The 26,452-nt window shown below is 42.3% G+C and overlaps 1 protein-coding gene across 1 annotated transcript in view; it reads left to right on the top strand.

Annotated features, from left to right (window-relative positions):
- Positions 1–10,517: 10,517 nt before the first annotated feature.
- ZFAT (zinc finger and AT-hook domain containing) overlaps positions 10,518–26,452 on the top strand; it is a 145,062-nt gene continuing 129,127 nt past the window's right edge. The window contains exons 1-2 of the mRNA XM_067531650.1: positions 10,518–11,726; positions 25,601–25,771. Of these exons, the coding sequence (XP_067387751.1) occupies positions 11,708–11,726; positions 25,601–25,771 (190 nt within the window). The 5' untranslated portion in view covers positions 10,518–11,707. The remainder of the gene's footprint in view (positions 11,727–25,600; positions 25,772–26,452) is intronic.

The following is a 26,452-nucleotide window of genomic DNA, read 5'->3' as shown; positions in this document are numbered from 1 at the left end:
ATTCTGAATTTTAAAGGACAGGTTATCTACATGTGCAGTAACTTGAATTCTTCAAGATGTTTTGTCTCTATGGAGACTTTATCGTAGGATGCGTGCATGCCCGTACACTCTCAACCAGCGATGGTAAATAGCAGTATGCTCCCAGGTCAGGGCATATAAGGAGGCATGGAACTACAGCCTTTCTGGACTATAAATCCTGGAAGACTGCAGCAGAGGAGAACTGGAGGTAAAACACCAATAGGAACAAAACAACTTGAAGAACTCAAGCTACTGTACAGGTGAGTACTCAAAGAAGAAGAGGTTATGTCCCTATGGATGCTTCACCATAAGAGACTCTCAAGCAGTATCTCAGTGTAAAGATAGGTGCTGAGAAGGCAAATCTAAAATTGTGTCACTGAAGGTAGTATCAGCTCAGGATGTGCATTTGACAGATATGACAGTATCCTGCAATATCCTGGGCAAACCTTATGGATTTAAATTAAACATTATTGAATTTCATTTAATATATTTTGTGTCCACTGTATTGAAAATGCAAATGTTTGTGTATTGTGGGATTGTATGGAACTTCTTTAGGAGGAAAAAGGATTAACATAATCTCTGGGAGATAATGTGCACTTCAAAAGACTATGTTGAACCATATAGCAGACATAAATGATCATGTGGGCAAAGAGTGAAGTGGAACTCATAGGAAGTATTGGGAGAGGCAATTGTAAACCCCCACCTATGGACTCAGTCTTTGAAGTTTCGCACTGAGGGGGAGATCTTTTGTCTGCTAATCACCAGTTACAGGAGGACAGTTCAAAGACCTGATCTGGATTCCCTAGGGACCAACAGACAAAGGATTTTTGGATAAATACCTTGTTTTAAAGGGCTTTTTGTTCTGATCCAATAAATGGATAGGACCGTGGTACATAGAGAGCCCCAATCCTTGGGTAGAATTGGAACGAGTGATGCGGACCAGAGCCCTCATGCGGATTTGGGTTTAGGGTTATTAATATGTGTTGTTAAGAACATATGAACCAATGGTCCAGCTAGAATTAAATTGTAGGATTATAAAAGTACAAAATTGATAAGTATTTAGAAGTGATAAGTATGCATTAGGTATCTAAATAAATTGGGCTGAAATGCAAAGCCTCTACAGGCTGAGGCCTGTAAGATGTCAGCTTAGCCACACTAGACCATAGGTTAAAGAAATGCTTGACAAAAGTAATTGACCAAAGAATGACCATAAGCACCAAGATTACGGGAAAAGATGTACCAATGGGTGGTATTGTGAAAAATTAACTGTAAGAGTAAATTTTTGCTTACAAGATATTTGGTAGCCACATTGTTCTAACATGTGCCCTAACCACAGGGTATATGTCATGCATAAATGCTAATGAGAATAAAAGGAACTATAACCAACCTATGAAAAACAGGATAACACCGATATTATTGGGGGACACAATACAAATAGGGAAAAAGAGGGTGGACACTTTCATGCTCATGCGCTAAATGTTAGATGTGGATAAAATGGATTCCTTACAGAAAAACTCTACAAGGTCGGTTTCTACTGCTGATGATCAACTGGCAAGGCGTCCATTAGATCCTAAGAATATCATTAAGGATGTGAGTATGACTATATTTGTAATTTGTGCACAGGTCTTTACAGAATTTCTATATGCAAGAGAAATCATAACCTTCCTTGTAATTTTAATAAAACTTGTCAAACAGACTAGACCTTTTACTTGTGAATGTATGTGTGATCACTATCTTTGATCTTTATATTCCTAGAGACTCTAAATTTGAAGCAAATAGCAGAGGTTCACTATGTTGAGCTTGAAACTGTAGCCATCAGAACTGAACCGACGGTGGTGTAATACAACATTAATAATTTCACTTTAAATAACATAAAAGGCAACAACAATGAAGGCAGGGAACTGTTCATCTTGGAAATACTCTAGCCAAGAGAGAAAGAGATGCAGGTCTCCGCCTAAGAAAGGCAACAAATACGGAGCCAGAAGCCTGAGAATGGGTGCCCTTGCTGAACTACTAGGGGAAATATAGGTACAAGTGCCCTAAGTGTGACAGCAGGTATGATTATGTAAAGTTTGAATGTGGCAGGTTGGTGCCCTGCAGAATTGCTCTCTGAGAACGTCCTTAAGGAGGGTTATAGAAATGGATTGAGTCATAGTGGAGTGGGCTGTCACACTGTGGGGGGATTATCCCAGCAGCTTCATAGCATAACAAGAGAGAACCCAAAACCCACTTTGACAGACTGAGTGGAAATTGGCTGTCTTGTAATCCCTTTTGGTAAAGGATATAAAGAGACTGGGAAAAGTCCTAAATGTCTTTGTTCTGTCAAAGTAGACAAGGGCCGTCCTGATGTCTGTGTGGAGACTAGCTTCCTCCCTTGGGGCTAGAGTTTAAGATGAAATCTGGTAAACAGATTGCTTCATTGATATGAAATTCCAATGAGACTTTAGGGAGGAATGGAGGTTTGAACATTGTAGAAAGTAGGTCTGCTAGGAGCGCATTGAGTTCACTGAACCTTCTGGCTGAGGTGATGGCTATCAGAAATGAAGTCTTGAGAGAGAAGTGGGAAAGGAAACGTAGCCATTGGCTCAAATTGGGGGTTGTTCAAGACATTGAGGACCAGATTAAGGTCCTGTGGATGAGAAGAGTTACAGACAGGGGAATAAATTGTATAAACTCATAAAGAATCTGGCTGTGGTTGGATATGCAAAGTCTGAAACTCAGACCTTGCATCTTTAAATGAAGAAGGTAATCTAGAATCCTTGAGAGTAGAGCTTTTGAGGATTGTAAAGAGCAGTGAATACACCAGGAATGGAAGAATTTGCACTTTTGCAAGTAAGTTTTATGAGAGGTAGGTTTCCTGCTAGGTAGGAGGACTGACTGAATGTTATCTGAGCAGTTTAATTCTATGCCAAAGAACCATCTAGGAACCAAGTCTTCTATTTCAGAGATGAAAAGTTAGGATGGGTCAGGGCACCTGAGCTTTGTGACAGGAGATCATCCCTGAGTGGAAGATGGAAAGGCATTGTCACAGAAAGATGAAGTAAATCTGAGTACCACACTTGCACTGGCCACAAAAGTGCTCTCAGGATAGCCCTCGCCCTTATTTGTCTCAGTTTGAGCAAAATCCTGAGGATTACAGGTTTAGGTAGGTAAGTAAAGAGCAGGACTCAGGGCTAAAGAACTAGTAGGGCACATCCTCCTTTGAAGTGGAAGAAGCAATATTTCACATTGGTCAAAATTCCTTCTTTAGGAAATCCTTGTGAGGCGCCCGATTTGGCAGATGCTCTGGAAAATGGAGCTGTTCAGATCCCATTCGTGGTCCTGATAAAAGTTACTGCATAGGGAGTCTGACCTGCATTTTGAAGGCATGGTAGATAAATCATGAAGGTTCCTATGTAATGGAAAATGCACCAGTTCCACAGCCTTAGTGATTCTGCATGTAAACCAACAAAAGAAGCAAGATCCCAATCCTTATGTAGTATATAGCTGCCCTGTTGTCCAACATAACCCTTACAGAGCAGCCCTCTGTTTTGCTGACTGCCCTTAGTTCCCAGATGTTGGAAGCGGTGTCTATTGTGAGGACCATTTGCCCTGTGCTGTGGCACCTCATAGATGTGCCTTCCCCCACAACCCAGGAGAGAGGCATGTGTCAGGAATTTTGAAAGTGGTGGACTTGAGAATGGGATTCCCACACAGAACTTTAATGGGTCTTGGCACCATCTGAGACAGTCGTATAGGCACACTGATTCATTTGGAAAGACTGTCTGGGTGTACATAGTCACTAGCCATGTCTGAAGACACCTGAAGTGAAGTCTCACATGCAGCATAATGAATGTGGAGGCTGATATGTGGTCCAAGCAGGTCTATGCAGTTTGGGGGCTGTGCTGGAGACTAGAGATCAGGCTGGACATAGTGGAGAATCTGTCCATGGGCAGGTAGGCCCTGGTGCTTAGGGAATAATGCATGGCCCTGAATAAGTTAACTGGTGTCAGGACTTTTTTAGATTGATATATCAGGCTAACTGGACCTGTTGGGCAGAGTGACCTCTGAGGGGCCAGTTGTCCAAATATGGAAAGACTATAACTCCCCATTGACGCAGATGAGGACAAACTTTGTTAAGACCCTGGGGGCTATGGAGAGTCCAAAAGAAAGGACACATTACTAATGTGTCCAGCTTATGACAAAATGCAGAGGGATGAATAGCAACTTGAAAGTGTCTTGGACATCAAGAGGGATGTCAAGGGAGATGTCCTCTTGATCTAGGAATGGGATTATGGTTAACATCCTCATTTTGACATGCTGCAATAGGACATTGGTGTACAGGTTCCTGAGATCTAATATCGGTCTCCAGCCACCACCTCATTTCGGAACTAGAAAATATTTGGAGTAGAACACTCTTCTGATAAATCTGGGGGGGACTGGCTCAATTGCTCCCAGATACAAGAATGACTGGAGTTCCTGCTTGAGGAGATCTTTGTGAGATGGGTCCCTGAAGATGGACAGGGAGAGGGTAGAATGTAAATGGACAGAGTATCCCATATTGACCATTTCTAGGATCCACTTGTCTGAGCTGATGAGCTCCCAGGCAGGTAGGAAGTGGGATAGGCATTCTCCAAAAGGAGGGTGGATAGAGGAATTGTGCAGCAGAAGATCCAGAGGAAGTTGTTGTTTGAGGCCCTTGAACAGGTTGTCAAAATGGTCTCTTAGAGGAAAATGCATGTTGGGCAGACATGGAAGATGATGGTCCACTTTTCTGTGGTCTGGATCTCCTTCCGGGGTCTCTGTAGATCTAGTGTAGAGCTTTTGTGGGAGGTAATGGAATTGTCGGGAGCATTGTGCAGTTTAAGATTTGCTGAAATGGCTCTTTGTTGCAAGGATGTGTATTCCCTGCAACTGTAATGTTGCCCTTGAGTCTTCAAGGGAGTGGAGCAAGGAGTCTGTGTTGCTTCTGGAGTTTGAGCCCTTCAAAGGGGAGGTCCTCCATAGTATTTTGCATCTCCTTTGGGGCACCAGAAGATTGGAGCCAAGATGCTGGCCACATAACTACTGCAGTGGCTAAGAACTGTGAAGTTCAATAAAATGAGTAAACATTGAGTAGTTATTAAAATAATATTTTGCCATTAAGGCCTGATAGTTTGCAACTCAAAATTGAAGGGCAGCCGACGAGTAGCTTTTCCTGCTCAGATCATCAAGGTGTTTACATTCCTTCTCAAAAGGAAATGGTCTGTAGAGTGTTTGACAGTTTCTTTGTTGACTGCCGGGAGTTGGAGTACTACTCCTCCCATCCAACTCCCATTCCTTGGTTGGAATGTAATATTTTTTGTCTGCCCATTTGCAAGGGAGCGGAATAGTGGCAAGTGTCTACCATAAAGCACAGGCTGGTGATAAGAGTGCCTCATTGATGGGTAGGATGATCTTATCCTGAGGGTTGATGTGTAAAATATCTACCAGGGAGTGTTGAGACTCCTGGACTTCCTCCAATGGAATCTCCAGGGTTTCTGTTAGACACCTCAGTAAGTCCTGGAAGGCCCTAAAATCACCTGTATAAAAGGGCAGTGGTGGCTTTGCTGCCTCCTTGAAGAAGAGGAGGACTTGACTGAGAGGGCGATCCTTCTTTTTTTGGTGCGTCTCTCTCCTCTTGGGCTTTTCAGGTACTGAGGGAACACATGATACCAGTGAGTGATCTTGCAATGCCAGCAGCCATTACAGAGCTGGCAGGTGTTTTTTCCACACAGATACCCTATAAAATTGGTAGCCATAATGTGTCCAGGGATTCCAGTAGGCCCACTGTGCAGGTGAATAGGAGAAAAGTCTGCAATTTGTGCCCAGAGAACCTAGGTCATCTGCTGGGCTCTGGAAGGTCTTCAGAGTATGTCCCTAAAGGAACATAGTGGCACAGTGCTGAGACACAGCCCTGTAAGGAAACCTCAGAGTCTGAGGATGTGTAATCCCCCGAATTGAAAGGTGGAGCTTTGGGCATCAGTGCTGGTACTGGAGGTAGTGGATCAGATCCTGGTCTGGTGGGAAAGGGTTCAATCACCAGTTGTCAAAGTGGTACTGGGGAAAAGGGTTCTTATGGTGATCTCAGAAGAGGAGATTCTGGTTTCTCAGATGAGATACATAGAGGAAAGGAATCTGGAGAGTGCTGGAGGGCGGTGGAGCTTGAGGTGGTCCTGGGGCCCAGAAGAAGGATTGATGCAGGACTAGGTATGCTGCTTGTGGTAGCGGAGGAGCAGACAAGACAATGTCTCTGTGCTCAGGCTTCTGATGTCCCAAGGAGGAACAGTACCTTTTCTAACCATGAATAAACTTCAAAGGTTACTTTTATTTTTTTTAAAAAGATGTGTTTTAGAAAGTTTTCAATCATTCACATGCAGTAGTCTCTGGACCAAACTCAGACATTACATTGACACCTCACTTGCTAATCCTAGTGGGAGTCCCAGCAGAAGCAGCACTTTAATGGCACAATACAGCTATAAGGTGGATCATATGAGATAAATACCCACTATTGCCACATGAAGATGTTTGATTTCCTTTCCACACCAGTGCTGACTAAATATCAGTTTTATCCCATTTGTTATTATTCACTGTGAAAATTATTGTATATATTTTATTTTTAATGACCGTAGTATAGAGTTCCAATAGTCTTTGTCTCTCTAGTATATTTCAGAGCAAATGGCTGGAATGAAAATTGTACTCTTTTCTAGAGATTATTATACAGAATTAATTATTTTAGTTTTTACACACTGTAAATGTATTCAAATACAAGATGCAAGAAAAACAGAAATAATTAATTTAAGTATCAACTAGTGTAATAAAGTAACCAAAATATGTTTCCTGTTACACAAGTGTTACATATAAATATTTCCTTAACTTAAAAATAATGTTTTAAAATAATAAAAAGCATCACAGCTCATGTTCATTCACCAAGAGTGAAATTCACCCAAGCAAAAGCCCACCATGAGGCCTACCTACTCCTTAATCCTTCAAAATAAGATTTAATTAGCAGATAAACCTTTAGTTCTACACATGGGTGATTTTTACCCTTAGTGAGGTAACATGGGCTGGGTATTTTCAGGCTGCTGATGCCTGACCCTGTCTTTGTCACCATCTGGTGCAATGAAACAAATAAGCAAGTGTATTTATTTTGAATCATCTATCAACTAAAAGACTACCTTTAACTCTTTAGGCATGCACTCCCAGCCAGAACGAGGCTAGGAAATAATACATTATTTTGCCCATGTTAAATTCTGATTGCTGTTTCTTTGAAAAGCTCTAGTCCTCTCCCATGCTTTGGAGCATGAACATTAAATTTGGCAGAGCGGTGGCCTCTGTGTTAGGGATTTTCCTTTTGCTGTTGTCATGAAAGTCTGCCTACAGTTGGCCAAGTTATGAGCCAAAAATTGCAGTTTGCACATGCTCAGTAGAGACACTTGATTTTTAGCAGCTAAAATCTCTGCAGATTCCATCCCTACAGAGTGGGTGACCATGTTTCCTCCAGCCTAGGGCTACAGGTATGAAGCTGAACTTTCATTATAATGACCTTTCTGAATCAGTGGGACCAGGCATTGGAACTGATAGCAGGGAGCTGTCTTTCCTCTGTTGATTCAAGTGCAGATAGGTCAAAAGCAGGGGGAGGGAAAAGAGTAAAAGAAGAAGTCTGGTGAGACTGAGAGTGTGGAGGGAGAGACTGGGAGCCAGAGAGAGGGAGTGAAAGCTGGGATTGTAAAATTAGTTGTAAAATTGGGTGTAAGCCTGAGTTCACTTAAAGGCAACAAACAAAAAAGATGCTGTGCTTTTCTGGGTAGATACATTGCAGAAAATAATGTGAGTTGTGAGTTTAACTTTTCTCCAAATTAAAACCAATTGATTTTCATTAAAACAAATACCGTAATCCTCTCCAACATACAAGATTCTACTCTATAACATAATTGCAAGGAATTTTTCTGCTTTTAAATTTCTTGTGTTTGTGACCAGGTCTTCGTAATATCTCAGAACATCTCTAACATCTCTCCACATGAGAGTGTGTGTGTGGTGGTGGTGGGGGGGACTGAAATACCTTTTCTAGCAGCTGGAAACAAGGACAGTAACCACTATGACCCTGGTCCTGTACTAGGTAAATAAATGCCAGCTTTGCTATTGGATGCGGGATCAAGTACAGTGTGACCAGCTATCTCTCCATGGACCACAAAATTAATGACCACTTCTGTAAAGAACTAGCAGTATCACTGAGCACATCCATTCTGGCTGGATGTTTAAACTGAATTACTAAACTTTAAGCATCTTATCTCAGGGAAATAATACTGTCATACTCACTTGATGTTTTTCGAGATTACAAATTTGATTGATAAAGGTAATAGTATTGATATAATCTACTTAGACTTCTGTAAGATGTTTGATTCGATATCTCATAACATTTTGATTAAAAAACTAAAATGATATAAAAGTGATATGGCACACATTAAATGGATTAAAAACTGGCTAATTGATTGGTCTCAAAATGCAAACGGAGCATTGTCATCGAGCAGGTGTGTTTCCAATGGGGTCCCTCAGGGATCGATTCTTGGCCCTATGCTAGTTGACATTTTTATCAATGACCTGAAGAAAGCAAAATCATCACTGATAAATTTTACAGATGACATAAAAATTGGGGAGGTGGTAAATAATGAAGAGGACAGGTTATAGAGATGTAATACAAGTGAGACAGATACAGTGAGCTGGATCACTTGGTAAACTGCAGGCAAGCAAACAATATGCATTTTAAGATATCTAAATGTATAATCTAGGAACAGAGAATGCAGCCCATATTTACAGAGTGGGAGACTCTATCCTGGGAAGCAGTGACTCAGAAAAAGATTTGGGGGTTATGGTAGATAATCAGCTGAAGATGGACTATCAGTGCAACATTGACCAAAAAGGGGCTAATGCAATTCTTGGATGTATAAGCAGGGAACTCTTGAGTAGGAATAGAGAGGTCATTTTACTTTTGTGTTTGGTACTGGTGCAACTGCTGCTGGAATGTTGTGTCCAGTTCTGGTGTCAGCATTGCAAAAGGCATGTTGATAAATTGGAGAGGGTTCAGAGAAGAGCTGTTAACATTATTAAAAGATGTTTTATAATGATAGACTCAAGGAGCTCAGTCTATCTAGCTTAACGAGACAGTTAAGGGGTGACTTGATTACAGTGTGTAAGTATCCACGTGGGGAAACAAATGTTTAAAAATGGGCTCTTCAATCCAGCAGAGAAAGGTAGAACATGATCCAATGACTGGAAGTTGAAGCTAGACAAATTCAGACTGGAAATAAGGTGTAATTTTTTAACTGTGAGGGTAATTAAACATTGGAACAATTTACTAAGGGTCATGCTGGATTTTCCATCACTGGCAATTTTTAAATCAAGTTTGGATATTTTTTTAAAAGATCTGCTCTAGGAATTATTTTGGGGAAGTTCTATGGCCTGTGTTGTACAGGAGGTCAGACTAGATGATCACAAAGTTTCCTTCTGCCTTTGGAAACTGTGAATCTACATTCTGGGTTTCTTACCAAACATAGGAGATTCTTTGAGGACAGTGTAACAGGGTAGACTATTGCTGGGGCACCACCATATGGCTGGGGCTGGGGAGAAGTTCTCACCTCATCTGGCACCCCTTTCCATCAGTTGCTCACACTAGGGTACCTCCTTCTTTGGGACATTGGGTGCTCCCTCTTTGAGACTCAGCCCTTCGGCCAAGTCATTGTTACTCTGGAAGGGGAGGACTAAAGTCCCACCAGACAAATTGTCTGGACATTGTCTCAGTCTTCCAACTCTCTAGGTCCTATGCCACTTTCCCACCGGCTGGTAAGGGAATCCAGGCCTGCCTGTTATTCCCAGTTCCAGCCCAGGGACCCTATCACTAGCCAACCAGGTCTGCTTAGTCTCAGAACCCGTTGCTGTTTCCCTGGGCTCCTTCCTACTCTCCAGCATCCTGAATGCCTGAGCTGTAGAGCTGGGGCTGGCTGCAACCTTCTGGTGTCAAGAACAGATCCTGACTCCCAATCTCACCAAGGAAATTGGTCCCTGGCTTCAGGTCGTCCTCCAACTCCACATCCTCATCGATGACTTATTTGTTGGGGTTGATTCCGGTGTCTGGTGGCTCTGGGGCTGCAGAGGGGTCCATGGACATCTTGGAAGTGGATGTGGAGTCACTGCTGTGGGTGGCTTTCAGCTCTTTGGCTCTGCACCAGAGCGACTGTTTGGCTCTCTAGCCTTCTTTTCACTCAGCACTGCAGCATGCCTCACTCATAGCTCTTCTCTGCCATAGGATGAGAAATCTGGCCAAAGATATCCAAGTTCCTTCAGCTGGAACGGAGCTAGGACTGCATGCCCCACTCTCCCCAAATGCCAATCAGGTCTAGCAGCTCTGGTGTGCTCCAAGTGGGAGAGTATTTGGTGCATATAGCTGCTGTGATGTACTGGGAAGATCAGATGTCTCCACACTGACCAAGCAGGAAGTGGGATTTCAAAACTTTCCAGGACTCTAAAGGTAGAGGGGCAGTTGGCTGCAGAGTTCAAACTGACAGCCAGAGCAGTCAGGATGGGCATTATGGGACACTTCCTGGAGGCCATTTACCATGACAAAATCAAGTGCAGTGGCTACACTGCTTTGTCACTAAAATATGGCACAGAAGTCTCTACGCCTCTCATCAAGGTGGTTTTATTTTGTTGAAAAAATAGGGTGGTTTTATCAGGTTTTGTGTGTTTGTGCGTGTGTGACTGCAGTGTGTACACAAGCACTGCTTTGTTTTAAAAAGCCAACTTTTTCTTTTCTCTTCTTCTTTTCTCATGTAGACCAGGCTTCAGCCGACAAAGGGCCTACCACTGAGGTAGTTTTATTTTGTTGCAAAACCAGGGCGGTTTTGTTGGCGGTAGGGTGATAGCAGTGTGTCCACCAGTGCCGTTTTGTCAACAAAAAGTGAAGGTGAATTTTGTTGCCAAAACTCTCTGGTGTAGACCAGCCCTAATTTCCCTCAGGGCCTCGCCACCTCCCCCCAAGTACAAGGTGAAGGCAAGGCCGCAGGGCACCCTCCTCCCTGGGCCTCTCTCAGCTCCACCACAGGCTGGAGGTCAGCGTCTGGGAAATGGCGGCGGACCCGCAAGTTCATTGCCCTGTCCGGGAGGCTGGACTCCTGCCTGACCCCGGCTCTGGGCTGCAGCCACCCGAACGCCAACCAACGCAGGCCCGCGGCGCCGCCTGGCTCTGAGGCCCACAGCCCCGGTCACATCAATGGCGGCGGCGGCGGCGCTGCTGCTGCTACTCGGAAGACGGAGGAAAGGAGCAGCCGGTCGCGAGCCGCGACTCAACCAAGGCCGAGGCAGGAAAGAGGCATAGGCGCATGCGCCATCCAACGACAGCGCGGCAGCGGCGGTTGGGCGGCGCGTGCGCCTCCTCCCCCCCTGCCCTCGCGGCCCCTCCCAGCCTTCGCGCTCTCTCTGTGCGACGTCGCGGAGGAAGAAGCCACCGTGTCGGACGCGGCAGATTCGCCATAATCCGTCGCCTCGTTTTTCTGACACCCCCCCCATTAAAAATAATAATTTAACAAGGAGCCGGGAAGCCAGCGGGGTCCCCGGGAGGCCTAGTCCACTGGGACGAAAATGCTTTAAAAACCCACCTTCGCTTTATTTCACGACCACCCCTCTCCCGCGCCCGGCTATGGAGGCTCCGGCTGCAGGTGAGCGCGGGGCGGTCTGGCTCTGAATGTGAGAAGTGGGGGGGATGGGAGGGGAAGGCGCGCGGAGGGATTCTGTTCTGGAAGGAGGGGGGGGAGCAGAAAAAGTAGTTCCGGCGTGTGTGACTCCTCTGTGATCTCTCCGCGTATGAAATAGTCCCCGCCGGGCCGCACGTATGGTCCCACCGGCGGCGCCTTTCCTTCCCCTGCCACACCCGGCCTGCCCCAAGGACTCCACTCCATCCTCAGCAGCTGCCCTGTCCGGCCTCAGGCAGCTGGGGCGGGGATTGGGCACCGTCCGGCCCGCCATAGGCCAGACCCTAGAGCTAAATGAACCGTTGGGAAAGCTGCTGCTCGCTAGTCCCCCCCTCACCCCGGCCAGCCTCTCCTGCCCCGCCCCGCCCCGCCCCAACCCCTCAGCCTGCCCCCGCCCCCACCAACTGCCAGCCTGCCCCTCCCCTCGGAGAGGTGTCTATGCCCCGTGACGTTCAGCTCACCTCCTGCTGACCCCGACCTGCTCCCAGTCCCCAGTTCTTCTGCCAGCCACCCCCCACCGTGGGCGGGCTGGGCCTCCCCCCCCTTCTTTGGGGTGACTGATTGGCCTGCTCTCCTCCAGGCTTCCTTTTCTGGGGGCAGGGAGAGCGACCCCGTGCCCCCTTCCTCTCCCATTTTGGGAGGAAAAGGATTTGTCTGCCCCATTTTTAGCCGAGCCCCGGGATTTGCCTTGTCTAGGCAGCAGGGGACCTGGGGCAGGCCCCCCCCCATGAGGCTGGGGAGGGAATAGGGATTCTTTCTGCTGTGGGAAGGGAAGTCCCTTCCATTTGGGGAGGGGAGAGATCCTTTCCCTTATATGTGGTTACTCCTGCGGTTAAAAATGCCACTGACTGGAGAGCGTGAGATGACTCAGAGACCCAGCTTCAGGTCCCCACTTCCCTTGCCCAGCCAGCCCCTATATGCAGGGAGGGGAAGGTGGGTAAAGTGGGGTCCTGAGCTCCTCCCTGCTACCTAGACATGGTGGTTATGATGAGAGAGTCTCTCTCCCATCCCTCCACTTTTCCCCACTGTACTGTGTGTGTGTGTGTGTGTGTCCCCCTCCCCCTGTCCCCCATATAGTGGGAAAGGGTGGAGAGACTCAGACTACCCCTCCTGCTGGCAGTCTGAGTGGTTAATAGGGTTTCTGGGCATGTAATATACTGTTAAAGGAAAAAATAAAAAGGAAGAAGTGCTGCTAAATCACAATAAGGAAGTTTCAGTGCTGCTAGGTGTATTTAGAGACAGCTCAGCATTGCTACATGTAGACTCCTAAAGGCATTCTTATCTACCAAAGCCAGTAGCCTAAACTGTTCAGAAGGGTGTCAGAAAAAAGCAAAAAGTAGTTTCCAATGTTCATGGTGAAAATAACTTAAAAAGGGGAGTAATTGTAAAACGTCCTGCTAATGTACACGAGTGTATTTTTTTTATACTTCAAATGTCAATAAATAAGCATATAGTATGGCTAGTTTATACAAATAGCATAATCTACATAATGTTATGAAAGTGAGGGCATATATTAAAATTGGAGACATGCCCTGCATTTTGGCCTCAGTTCTGTAATGTTTGGGTGCCTTGAATCTGATTATCGGAAGTGCAGAACACCTACTGTTGCAGGTATTTTCAAATAGAGTTTTGGATACTCTGCACTTCAGAAAGTCAAGTTCAAGGCATCTCAAGCATGGCACCCAAAATCAGTGGCCAGTTTCAAGGACTTTGGTTTATTTTCCTATGAAAGTCCTGAATGTCTTGCTTCAGGACATTCAGTACTTTGCAGGATTGGGTCCCTATCATATGTGGATTGAAGTGTAGAATGCAGAAACCATGGTTGGCCACAAGAGGTTGCTACTAGAACATGGAATATGACTTTTGTTGTGTAGGAATGTAAGATAAGGATAGCATTGTAGAGCATTTATTTTACTTCGATACTTGGTGCACGTTTTAAAAATAATAATGTGAGAAAAGGTATGTATATTATAGTATAAATCAGATATTTATATCATAGTATAGATATTTTGTGGGATCTTTTATACAGTTATTGTAACAGTTCGAACTCTACCAACACTGTAATAAACTTTCCTATATAGTAAGAACTGAACTGTTGGTTATGTCCCTTGATAAGTAATTTGATTATTTTAAACTGTAGCAGTGTGCTTACAGACTTAATTTCCTTCTATTAATTTTGTCAAGCATGTCAATTTCAGCCATTTTTAGAGAAAGTTTGCTATGTTTGATTCATAGTCAGATGAAAGCAAGAACTAAACATGAGTTTGTTTTGCCATCTTGACAGGCAACAGCCTCACTTTCCTTATGTGATGAATAGACTGCATCAGCTTTCCATTGTTTAATTTTCCTGTTGCCAATGTATATTGCAATGCTGATTTTGAGATGTGGCACTGGAGTTTTAGGCCATGTCTACACTGGGGGAGCTTATAATGGTACATCTGTACCAATGCAGCTGCGCTGCTGTAAGATCATTCTCCCGTAGGCATAATAAAACCACCTCCACAAGTAGCAATAGCTGTATTGGTGGAAGAAGTTTTCCCGCTGACATGGTGCTGTTTACACCGGTGCATCTATCTGTGTAACTTATGTCACTCAGGGGGGTGGTTTTGTTTATACCCATGAGTGACATAAGTTATACCAATAAAAGTGGTAGTTTAGACAAGCTCCTAGAATTGAGTCATCCTGTCTAGACTAAACAAGTAATTTACAAGATTTTTTTATCCAATTCCGAATTCTGTATAGTTCAAGCATAATGTTTATTTATATAAATATAATGTACACAGAGAGAGAGCATCTTCTTATCTTAAAGTGCTCTACATAACTACTTCTGTTAGTAGTTAATAAAAAAGATGTGTGTAGGAACCTACTTCATCAACTTTCACTAGTTGAACTTTAATTGTTGTATGCAGTGTTGCTGTAGCCATGTTGATCCCAGGATATTAGAGAGAGAAGGTGGATGAAATAACAACTATTATTGGACCAACTTTTGAGCTCTTCAGATTTGGGATATATATTCACAGTGTCACCCATCCTGTCCCTCTAGTTGAGCTTTAAGAATTTGTAATGCTGAGAAGATTTACGAAGAAACCAATATTGTGACAAGTCTAGGAGCAGACATGCTAGCTGTAGGGGAAAAAAAATCTGTTATCGTTAGAGTGTACTGTTGTTCAAACCATGAAATGGGAGTCAGGAGACCTGTGTTCTACTTCTGCTGTTGCTGCTGACTGACTTTGTGAACTAAGGCAAGTTGTTTAGGACCACAATTTAAAAAGTGACCTCATTTTTTTTGTGCACAACATGAGATGCTTAGGGCTAGGTCCACAAAGGTTCCAGACCTGTCAGGTGGGACACCCAAAAGTTGAGATATCTAAAATCATTGGCCACTGTAGAAAATTTTGACTGCAATTATCTTTAAGACATTATTGAATTAACCCTAAGGGGTAGAATAGAGCACTATTTTGTCTAATTTTTAAGGCAGCCATGCCCTCTGCACAAAACTGCCTAAGTCCTGTTACCACAGAGCAGCTTTGCACCTAGTCTCAGAAACTAAATGTTCCCTCGCTTATCTTGCTAACTGGGCCTGATCCAGGAAATGAGGTCAGAGCACACCTGACATGCAAAAAATAGGATGGTGCCAGTCTCTTATACACAATAGCCCAATGGATAGAACTCTCATATGGGATACCCAGGAACAAGTCACCACTCTACCTGATTTGGAACAGGGATTTGAACCCAGTTGTCTCACCTCCCAGCTGAGTGCCCTAACCACTGGACTACAAGGTACTGTGGTCTGGGTTTCTCTCCATCCCTCCTATTGAAACTGTTCCACTTTGTATAAACACTTTGATTGCAGCAGGGATTGGAACCTGGGTCTCCCAGTTGAGTATGCTAACTACTTGGCTACAGAGTCATTCTCACTTTCTCTGACCCAAATTCCATCACTATCTCTTCCTCCTTTCAGGTCTCCCACATTCCAAGGAGGATTAAGTTATAATGAGCTAAGGCCACTTTACTTCTGAGTGAGAGCATCTACGTGAGGATTTAACACTCTAACTTTTGCACATTGACTTTGTACATTCAGTTGGTTCACTATAGCTTTCCTGAGAATCCCTGTGTACATAAGCCCTAAAACTCAGTGTTGCCACTAAATGTAATGCAGACAAGGCTTTTGTGAGAATCAACAGGAAATATGGCATCGTTTAGTGTCCCACAGGATGTGTAGCATCTTTAAACTTCTTGCTGAAGCTTTACTTCCGCAGAGCATACTGATTAGAAACAATGAAATGATGATTTTCACGTCAGCAAAGAAAGAGAAGTAAAATTAGTTAATGCCAGTATTTTTCCTCAGATTATAACTCTAAAATATTAATGGGCTGTGGGGAGGCAAGGCCTGAACATCAAATCTTTGGCTAAGTGTCTGCTCTTGAGGCTAATTTATGGGTAACTGAAAATCATACTTATTCCACCCTCATTTTTGAAGGATGGAAAAATGCAATTGCCACAATTAGTTAGTTGCATTTCATCAAGATTATGAAATACTGCTGATTGCCAGAAGGTATAAAAATAAGTTCATTAGCATATTTCACAATATTTTGAAGAAAGTCTGACTCTTTCTTTGTGTATCTATTTGAACCTGCTTATTTTCTATGTGGAATACCCTGAATATACAATGCTTAGCAGCAAGCCCAAACAACCCATAGCTACATAGTAGCACATATTTGAATACAGATTGCAAATATGCAGAAAATAGTGCTCCTCTCTGTTAAGCCCAGAAGGATTTGATGCCATTTTTCTATGTTATTTTTGTAAATGCATTTGGAGTTTGTAAGGAGTAACATAATATGTGATGCTGCATATATTATTATAATTCTGCATATGTGCAGTTCAAAATACAAGTCTATTTACCTAACACCTCACAAAGTCATTCAGTTCTTTTTATGATCAACTAAAATGATTGACTTGTTACTCCTGTGTTAAATATTACTATGAAACATGGGTACTTCTTATTTGAGCTAAAGTACTTACACAAAGGGAAAATAAATCTTATATATTCATGTGTGATTTCCCCATCCCCCCCACTTCTGCAAAACCCTGTAAGGCTGTCTGCAGTGACTCAGGAGCATAAGTACCAACCTCAGGGTAGACTGTTAAGGACCAGACTACAAACCCCAAATTAGTTGTGAGTTCTATATTTAGATTTCCCCAACCTATTATCAAGTGTGAATTCCTCAAGCACTAAAGCAAACCTTAATATGGAGTCAGAGACAGCCCCTGTGGGTACTCCAATCTATCTTGCCACTCATGTGACCATACCTTTGTGATAGATGGTCTTTTACACCAAGAATCAGCAATATTCAGGTTACTCCCAGTCCCAAAGGACTAGTCACGTACCCCAAGTCAGTTGAATCTTAGATCTTACACCAAAGACAATGTTTGTAGCCAATGCTGTAATAAACTATATAAATATTTATTATATAGGAAAAGGAAATCAGAGTTATTTACAAAGTTAGAACATGTAAAGATAGATACACAAATGAGTTACAAACTAAAATTTAAAATGGTAATAAAAGCTGCTATAATCAGATTCTGTTTTTCCTATATGTCCTGAGTTAGGCTGAGCCACTGGGGATCTTTCTCATGCCTAGAAACACTTTGCCCCCAGAGTCCAAGCAGTATTCAGATACCCAACTTCTTTTTCTTTGGGGTTTTATCTCCCTCCTGTTGAGTGGAGCTGCAAACTCAGTTCATGGGAGGAGTCCACTTGCATGACTCATCTTCACATGGAGGAGAGCAGAAAAAAGAAGTCTTTTGTCCTCTTGTTGATGGTACATAAGGTAATTCCAGTTGCAGTGTCCCACAATAATCTCTCTGGTATCAATGGACATTTTGTTTTGGAAAGGGTGTAACACTTTCTGTTGAAGTTCAGCCCTTCTCACTAATTATTGTCTCTGTTGTCTGGTGATTTACACAGTCACAGAGGCTCAAAATACAACTGCTCAAATATTGCCTGAGGGATACAGATGTTATAAGAGAGATTAATGCATGCAGCAACTGGCAAGCATTCAATAAAGTCTAACCACATTCTTATAATTCTAATGCCTATTTTAACTAGCAAGCACACAGATGAACCAGACTGCTCCAGCTATGTATTTGTCAGTATTCAGTTGAGATGTGGGGATCTTGGCACAAGCTGACACCTGGTCTGCTAGTGTCACAAATCCATAAATTATGATACTCAGGGTTTGGAGCTGAAAGGTCTCTTTTTTGTGTGTAAGTTGTTACAAAAAAGCATAATTTTTTGTAAGGAGAGCTACGTGTCCACTTTCTGATATAATGAAAAGCATCAGTTGTTATATTGCACTTGAGTTTTGAACAGCAATCCTTTTAGGTTTATTTTCTCAGTGTATTATCATGTTTCCTATTACAGTACAAAACTGCAATATGAATAATAATTCTAGCATTGTTATATTGTGATCAACCAGCTGCAGATTTTAGATCAGTGGCTGAGTATATTTAGGAAGTAATGCCAAAATAGCAAAGTTTTGTATTTTTGTAGCATATAGCAACAAAGTGTAGACAGAAACTGATCACTTGGGATATGTCTACATAGTAAAGAAAAACTAATGGCTGGCCTGTGCCAACCAGCTCAGGCTGTGGGGCTGTTTCATTGCTATGTAGACTTCCAGGCTTGGGCTGGAGCCCGAACTCTGGGACACTCCCACCAGGGTCCTGGAGTCTGGACTCCAGTCTGAGCCCAGAAGTCTACGCAGCAATGAAACAGCCCCACAGCTAAAGCCCTGCAAGCCCGAGTCGGCTGGTACAGGCCATCTGTGGGTTTGCCTTTGCTGTGTAGACATACCCTTCATGTTTTCATAGCTAGGCTTGCTAGAGGTCACATTGGTGTGTCCTGCTGATAGATGAGTTATAACTGGACCATGTTGCACAGGGCAGTATTGTTGCAGTATTCATGTACACAGTTTTTGTGAGAACGCTGATATAGTGGCAGATGTTAACATGGGGCTTGTCTTCACTTACCTCTGAGATCTGGCGGCAGTCGACCGGAGTTACGCAAGCTACGCAAAAAACTTGCGTAACTCCTGTCGACTTCTCTGCTTTTCTTCTGTGCGCCATCTTCATTGCACTGCGCCGATGGGAACAGCTTTCCCGTTGATGCAGCACTACGCTACTTGAGGAGGTGGTCTTAATATGTCGATTTCTGGATCGACTGAGCGGGTCTTCACTGACTACTCAGTTGATCCAGAGAAGTCGATCTGACGGCGGCGAATTTGCCGCCGTCAGTGAAGACATAGCCATGGAGATGTTTGCAGAATATTTAAAATCCTTGCTTAGTTATTATACAGTGAGTTCTCTGTGCAGTGCCATTCACATGGTAAAATATATTGCAGTGAAGCTCTGTGGTATCTGTCCTTCACTCAGTACACAAGCATAGCTGCTTCTACAGGTGTGAGCGCTGATAGAGATTTGGAGCTGTAGCTCATAGTGGGGAACTTAGACCTGTTGGAGGAGGGATAGCAAGAATATTGCTGCCAAAAAAAGTTTTGTTAAGTATTTCCAATTATTTTGTGTTTGTGATTAACATTTTATAAAGCTCAGAAGCATCTGTTCTTATTCTTGGCTGATTCCCAATATTTTTAGATGGGATGTGTGCATGAAGGCAAAAAGAAACTTGCATGCAGTGGTTTTAAGGGTTTTCAAACAGGAAATCTAAAAGTGTTTTTATAGATTATTTATCTAACGATTGAGTTGTTGAGTGTTGAGTTTTGTGATGTCATTTGATCTGTCCTTGAAAACCTGCTTGGCATAGGGCAAGGGTGCTTTATCCATGCTGGGTAGCACAAGTACTTGCCTGCCTATCTCTGCAGGCTGCTGAAGGAGTGAGAAAACTGTGATGAACTGATCTTGAGGAATTAGAGAGAAGTAGAATGGTGGAGGAGTGGGGCACTAGCAGGAGTTGGAAAGAAGCATAGGGAAACTGAGAACCTGAGCCATGGCCAGGAGATTGAGTGGGAAGTTGAGAGATTCTGAAGCTGGAAAGCTGCCAGCTGTGTTGCTGGTGTAGAGATGGCAGATCTGTGGCTAAGGACGTATGTACACTGTGGCTTTGTTTTCGCTGTCAAAAACGTGTGTGTTTACAATGACATAACTATCTCACTGTGAAATCCTAGTGGAGACGAGGCACTGTAGCTTATACGGTGACATAGTTAGGCAAGCTCAGCTGTAAGTGGGGGCATATTGTTGACATCGCCTACTTGTATCGTGGTTAAAAACTACTAAGTTGTGTACACTAAGATTTTTCCAGCAAGATAGCAAATACATGTTAATTGTCTCACTGTAAAATACAAACTGTAGTTTAGTGAAGACAAAGTCTTAGCTTTTAACTCGACCTGCTAACTTGAATGCAAACTATAAACTTCTTTGTCTTCACTAGAATTTTAATGTGAATAAAGAACATATTTTTGCACAGTAAAGCCAAGGCATAAATGTGGAGAAGCAGGATTCTGGGAGGTGCAAGAGAACAAGTACCCTGTGGCTGAATGGATGTGTGTACGAGAGTAAGCATAGAGGAGTGTGTGTGTAATTTAGGAATATGTGGTCAGAATATAGAGAAGAAAGAGTAAGATAACTCAGTAGACAGTAGAAAAGATATTGGATGGGGAAAGAAAGGGAAATATCGAAATGGCATGTATGTTAGGAAGCAAATGAAACAGTGGGAATAAAGAGGAAATAAAGGAGAAATAAAGGAAGGGAAGAGTTATGAAACAGAAGAAAAATTGCACTGAAAGAACTATACAATGAAATTGGGAGGAAAGTCACAAAGGCATAATGTGGTCTTGCAAATACTTATGCATATGCTTATTAATATCTTCTCATATGGAAGCTTTTCCATACCGCTAATCATTTTAGTTGTCCTTTTATGTATCTTTTCCAATTCCAGTAGTAGTAGGTTTCAGGTAAACTTGTAACCTTTGCATTTAATTATGGAGTTACATTTGCTATTCACTCCTACAGAACTTCAAGAAAAGTGTTATTAGATATATCTGTTGTAAAATATTGGGTATGCCAAAAACATTGCCTGGAATACATATTACTGTGATTTGTTTGATGTTTTGGTATGTGTGCAGGGCTGGCCTTATGGAAAATGGCGTCATGGGTGATGCTGGAAGTGGAGCTGGGTGGGGGTGGGGCAGCAGGCAGAGCAGGCAATGGGGTGGACCATGGTTGGAGGTGGACTGGGGAGCAGCAGTTCGGAGGTAAAGAAAATGAGAGTGGGCCGGGGCTGGAGGCGGACTGTGGCTGTGAGCTGGACTGGGGGGATAGTGCTGGGTACAGATGGTTGGGGGGGCTGCCATTGTAACACTCTCTTGACAGCGTCCTCCTCTTCCCCAACCACAATGCCCAAGCGGTTGCCCACTTTGATGGCCCCCCGAAGGCTGGCTCTGTATATGTGTGTAAATATATATAAAGATAACCTACATCTTTCTTTCTGCCCGGCAATACCCTTGGAAGTGTTTAATTTCAGTGAGTTTTTCCCCTTATGAAATATTTTAAATATTTACACTTTGGTTAAAAAATATTTCCAGACTCTTCCCATCACACAATCACTGTGACAGCCTACAAGCACATTTTGTGATCATATCTCAACCATTTTATTTAAATGAAGCTCTGTTGTAGCTTTGAAAAGTGTCAAGTGTTACCTGTTTGAGTCAAATTTTTTGTGTGCTTTAAATCAAAAGGGAGGGATGTTGTCTGGTGGTCACTGGAGGAGATTGGGAGTCAGGAAGCCTGGGTTCTGCTCTAGGGTATGCAACTTGCTGTATGACTTTGGGAAAGTCACTTAATCTCCCTGTTCTTTATGCTTGATCAGTGAAATGGAGATATTTTTCAAACATTAACTAATTAAGCCTCACCACATTCCTGTGATTTAGTTAAGTGCTTGAGATATTTGGAAAAAGAATATGACGACAAAGTATAGAAACAGTTTAAGTTCATAAACTATTTGTTACTTGCTTGCTTTGTAATGTATGGGTTTTTTGGGGTGGGCGGTTGGTTTATTTTTTTAAAATTCATTTTGTCATCTTTTTAATTTAAAATTATATTAAAATTTAGGTTTATGTAACTTGAAGCTTATTCAAATAACACAGCTATCAAATATATTCAGCAAAATATTTGTGAATATTTTTGGTTAATATTCATATTTGTTTACTTGCATACTTAATTGATTTACTGTCTTTTGATTCTCTGCATACTTAATTTCTGTCTAATTAATTGCTCTGTTGACTTCCCACCTAATTAATTATCTACTGCTTAATCATTGATTCTGTTCATACTTAATTGACTTATTGCTTATTTGATGCATCACACTTTAATTGACTATTTAATTAATTGCTCTGTTGCTTCACTACCTAATTAGCACCTGGTTGATCAATTATCAATTGCTTACTCATCATCTAATTGTTTAAGCACTATGATCAGTCAACTTATTCTCCTGCTGCCTGGGATCCTGCCCTCCTCCTCTGCCCATTCTTCCTAACATTCTCCTTGTGTTCACTTCTCTACACCAGTTTTATCATCTTGCATTTCCCCTATTAATTCATATCCTGCGTTGACAACGTTTCATCACCACCACAATCCACACTCTTCATGCCACCCATTCTGTTCTTTGGCTCCATATATTCCAATTTTACCTTCACTTCACTGTTTTGGTATCCCTTTTATTATATCATAATATGTCTGATATTATCTTGTAAGCTCCTTCGGGGGAGACCCTGCTTTTTATTATGATTGCCAGACACTTACTTAACTTTTGGGTTCTGTTAAAAAAAAAAATTCATTGTTTGTTTATGCACTCATTAGTCTTCTACTAACAGCTGTCACTCCTCCTCTAGGACTCTTGCAGAATCAGAGATAAAACCTAGCACCAAAGATAATTACCAGGAGAATTTAAGGAGGGATGAGGAGGCAGTGGAAAGTGGGCCAGCCATGTCAGTTCTTTCCTTCCCCAAAGGTTCAGGAAGGGGAGAGCAGACCATATAGAATCTGGGTATCAACCGCATAATAAGACCCCAGAATGTGAATGTCATCTGAATATTGGAGCATTTTATCTCTCTCTAATGGCCACTGCATATCAGCTTTTTCATTTTTGTTTGATGTTCATAGGTATTTTTACTCTGTGCAGCATGAATCTTAAATACATATTTACATTTAGAAAGAACAGTTCTGACCTACTGGGTAAATAATATGGATTATCTAAAATTATATATACGAAGCAAATAGAGTGGAATCTATTCAAAGGAGTATTTCTATCATGCACATAAAATACATTTTTTTAAAATTTCCAAAATATGTATGTGGCCAAGACTGCAGAATGGCTGGGAAGGAGCCATACTGATCTTTTGAGAACACACTACACACTTTAACAGCTTACATACATAATTTAATAAAACATAATTTTAAGCGTTTTCCTGCAACATATAATGTTAAAGGAGATGTAGATGCATGTTCTGTGCATTAGTTTTGAGATAGTTGCATTATTCTCAAAGATGAGACGATGCTTTCATAAAAACAAAAACACACGCACAAAGACCAAATAAACACACACACAACCCCCCTGCAAGAGTAAAAAATAATGCACACAGAAGTCCAGTAGCAGAGTGGGGCTATCCAGTTTATTGCACTGAATGCAATGATTGTATGTATGATTACCTGCCTTGCGGGCAGGTGGCATGTGTGTGCATTAGTGCAAGTAGCTCATGGGCCTCAGAGACTGAATATGGGCTCTTGAGACCAGAGTGGCTGAACTGGAGGAACTAAGCGAGACAGAGAAATACATAGATGAGACTTTCCACGCCATAGTAGAGCTGTCCCACCCCCAGTCTGACGTTCTCTGTGCTGTTGAGGAGAATGAAAATCTTGGGGAAGGAGACCATCAAGCTGGAGCAGAGGGAAATGATCCCATAGTTGGGACCCTCCTACCAGATGATGTCATGGTATCTTCTCACACGGAGGGACACCTCTGCAGAGGAGGGAACCCCTGTTATTAGGAAGAGCCAGGTAATGGTAATGGGGGATTCGATTACTGGAAATATAGATAGTTGGGTTTGTGATCACTGGGAGAACCACATGGTGAATTGCCTGCCATGATTATTGTGGACCTGTTGAGACATCTAGACAGGTTCTCCTATCGCTGAAGTTAATCCACCTTCCCCAGGGGTGGTCGGTAGGTTGACAGAAGAATTCTTCCACCGTCTACACTGGGGGTTAGAGCGGGTTAACTACGTTGCTGAGCAACATAGCTGGGTCAACCCTAACTTTTTGGCGTAGATCTGACCTGGGTGTGCTTTCATCAAGGTGGCCTTCCTGTCTGTGACTGTGCTGAATCCACTATGCCCTGCCTAACTGTCCCTCTTCCAAGAGGCAATCTTATCTGTTCCTCCCTTATATAGTTTATTTGAATGGCTCGGTCATTAGATACTGGATTTGATGGACTTGTTCTCATCTGGAATACCAGATCCTAATTTCTTACACCGTGGAGGATGAGTTTGAAAACTTTCTGTAATGGAAGGAAGCACGCCTCTAGCATTATTCCCACTCCTTAACAGCTCTTAGTGATGGCATTACAACTAGCATTTCTCAAACTTCAGTCTGGGATTTATATTCCCATGACTGTGATGGGACTATTTAAATACACTGTTTTTTGTATTCAGTAAAAGAGCTGTGACCTTGGAGGGTTTTAAAGTAGCATGTTCATTTACTGCTGCTTCAAAATTTATTTGGAATCAAGAGCAATTGGGCACAAGACTGGTTTGTGGCACAGAATCTATAAAATGTTAATTTTGCTAAAATAATGTAAAATGTTAATCTCCCTGTTAGTGGGCCTAATGTTGCATTACCTTTGTGCATCTAGTTTTCTGTTGAAGTTAGCTTGCGTGCTGCCTCTGCCCCCTTTCAGTTTTGGAGTGAGTGATGAAGTTTTGCCAGATAGAGAGTGCGGGATCAGGCCTCAAATGTTTCAGAATTTAGACTAAACACTAAGATTTAGATGGTGAGTTTCTTGACACAAATACTTGCCATTTTAGCTGTTTGTATAGCACTGTGTTAACATCGGCATTTGTAATTGTTAGGGAATATATATCTTCTGGTTTTCTAATGTATGTATTATAACAAAGGATCAGTTTCCAAGTACTTTCTGTGGTATTTAAATTTTTGTAATCATTATAGAGCTTGAAAAATGTACCAGACACCTACCAGTTGGAGAGCTAGACCTACTAATTAAAGGTAGATACAAAGGGTAAGTGAGTGGGAAGCATCAGTGAGGTCCAGGTGCATCAACCCAGTGTGAAACTCAGCTTCCCTTACCATACAGAGCTCTTAGCTGAGGGCAAGGTACTGGGATAGTTATCAGGGTGCTGTCCATGGAATCTGTTCAAGGACACCATCTTGTATCATCTTTTAACTAGTAGGTGTCTGGTGAACTTGAAGTGGAATCCCTCAGTGATACTGAAAGAGAAAAGGAGATTTTCTCTCTTTTACCGCTTGGAGAGCCTCCTTGCTGGAGGGTGAGTGTTTGTGTATCCGTCCATACCTCTCTCCTGGCTGTGAGGAGATGGGGAGAAAGTGTTCTCCTTTACTGTACTCTTGACCTACTTAATATTGTTGTTTTCTATAAAAACACTAATTTAAAACTATAATGTAGTACTTGTAGTTGGTTATTGGCTGGTTTGGGTAAACAAAATAAAAAAATTAATCTGAGTGACCAGTAGGTTTTTAAATAAACTTCTGACATCAAAAATGTTAATGCCTCTCTCAAATTTATTTTTCAGGAATCAATTCCATCTTCATGTGTAAACTTTGTAACTTATTTTCACTGAATCGGTCAGAACTATTGTCTCACGTCTCTGAGAAGCATGCAGAAGAAGGAATTAATGTGGACGACATTGTTATTCCTCTCAGACCACTTACAGCACCCACAAATATAAGCAAAAGTGGAGAAGGTACTGGCACAAATTGACAGTGATGCAATGTTTGATTATCAATTTAAGTTTTTAAAAATATGTGCTGTGATGACTTTAAAGTGTATAGAGTTATTTACATGATCTGTTTCGGTAGAGATCAGATTTCATTACTTAAAACTGATTTCATTCAGTACAAAATAGATAGGAAAAGGGACTTGGAAAAAATCAATGTGTGGCAGAGGATGATTACATTGGTTCATTGATTTTAAAAGTCAAGTGTTTCTGAGCCTCCTTCATGAACTTTTAATTTGGAGCTGTGTGACTCACATTGTTCAGCCCTAGCAGTGGAAACAGTTAAATTTGCCAAGACGATCAGTCAGCACACCAGAAAAAAAGAATCTACAGGCTTTGGCAAGGTGGCTGATTCAATGTTGCCTCGAGATGTCTGTCTTACTCAGTGTGAGTTACGTTTCAGAGATCATCACTCACTCTAGGCAAAGATGGAAATAGCATGATTAATAATTTATAGTTGTGTATTGACACTAGTGCTATTAAATGAAGCCATCCAGTAGTCAAAGGTTTAATTAGTTACACAGAATAATTATCATGGTAATAAATGTAATTTCTTCTACTGGTGAGTGTAATTGCAAATCCTTGTGATATTGTGGGGGTTAAAAAAAATTCAAATTTCATGATAACGTTCTTTTTGAGCCCTATTGG

The sequence above is a fragment of the Emydura macquarii genome, unplaced genomic scaffold (genome assembly GCF_026122565.2).
Source record: "Emydura macquarii macquarii isolate MOO-44397 ecotype Brisbane River unplaced genomic scaffold, CSIRO-AGI_Emac_v2 contig_369, whole genome shotgun sequence".
Lineage (NCBI taxonomy): Eukaryota > Metazoa > Chordata > Testudines > Chelidae > Emydura > Emydura macquarii.
This window is presented reverse-complemented; position numbering and strand designations above follow the sequence as displayed.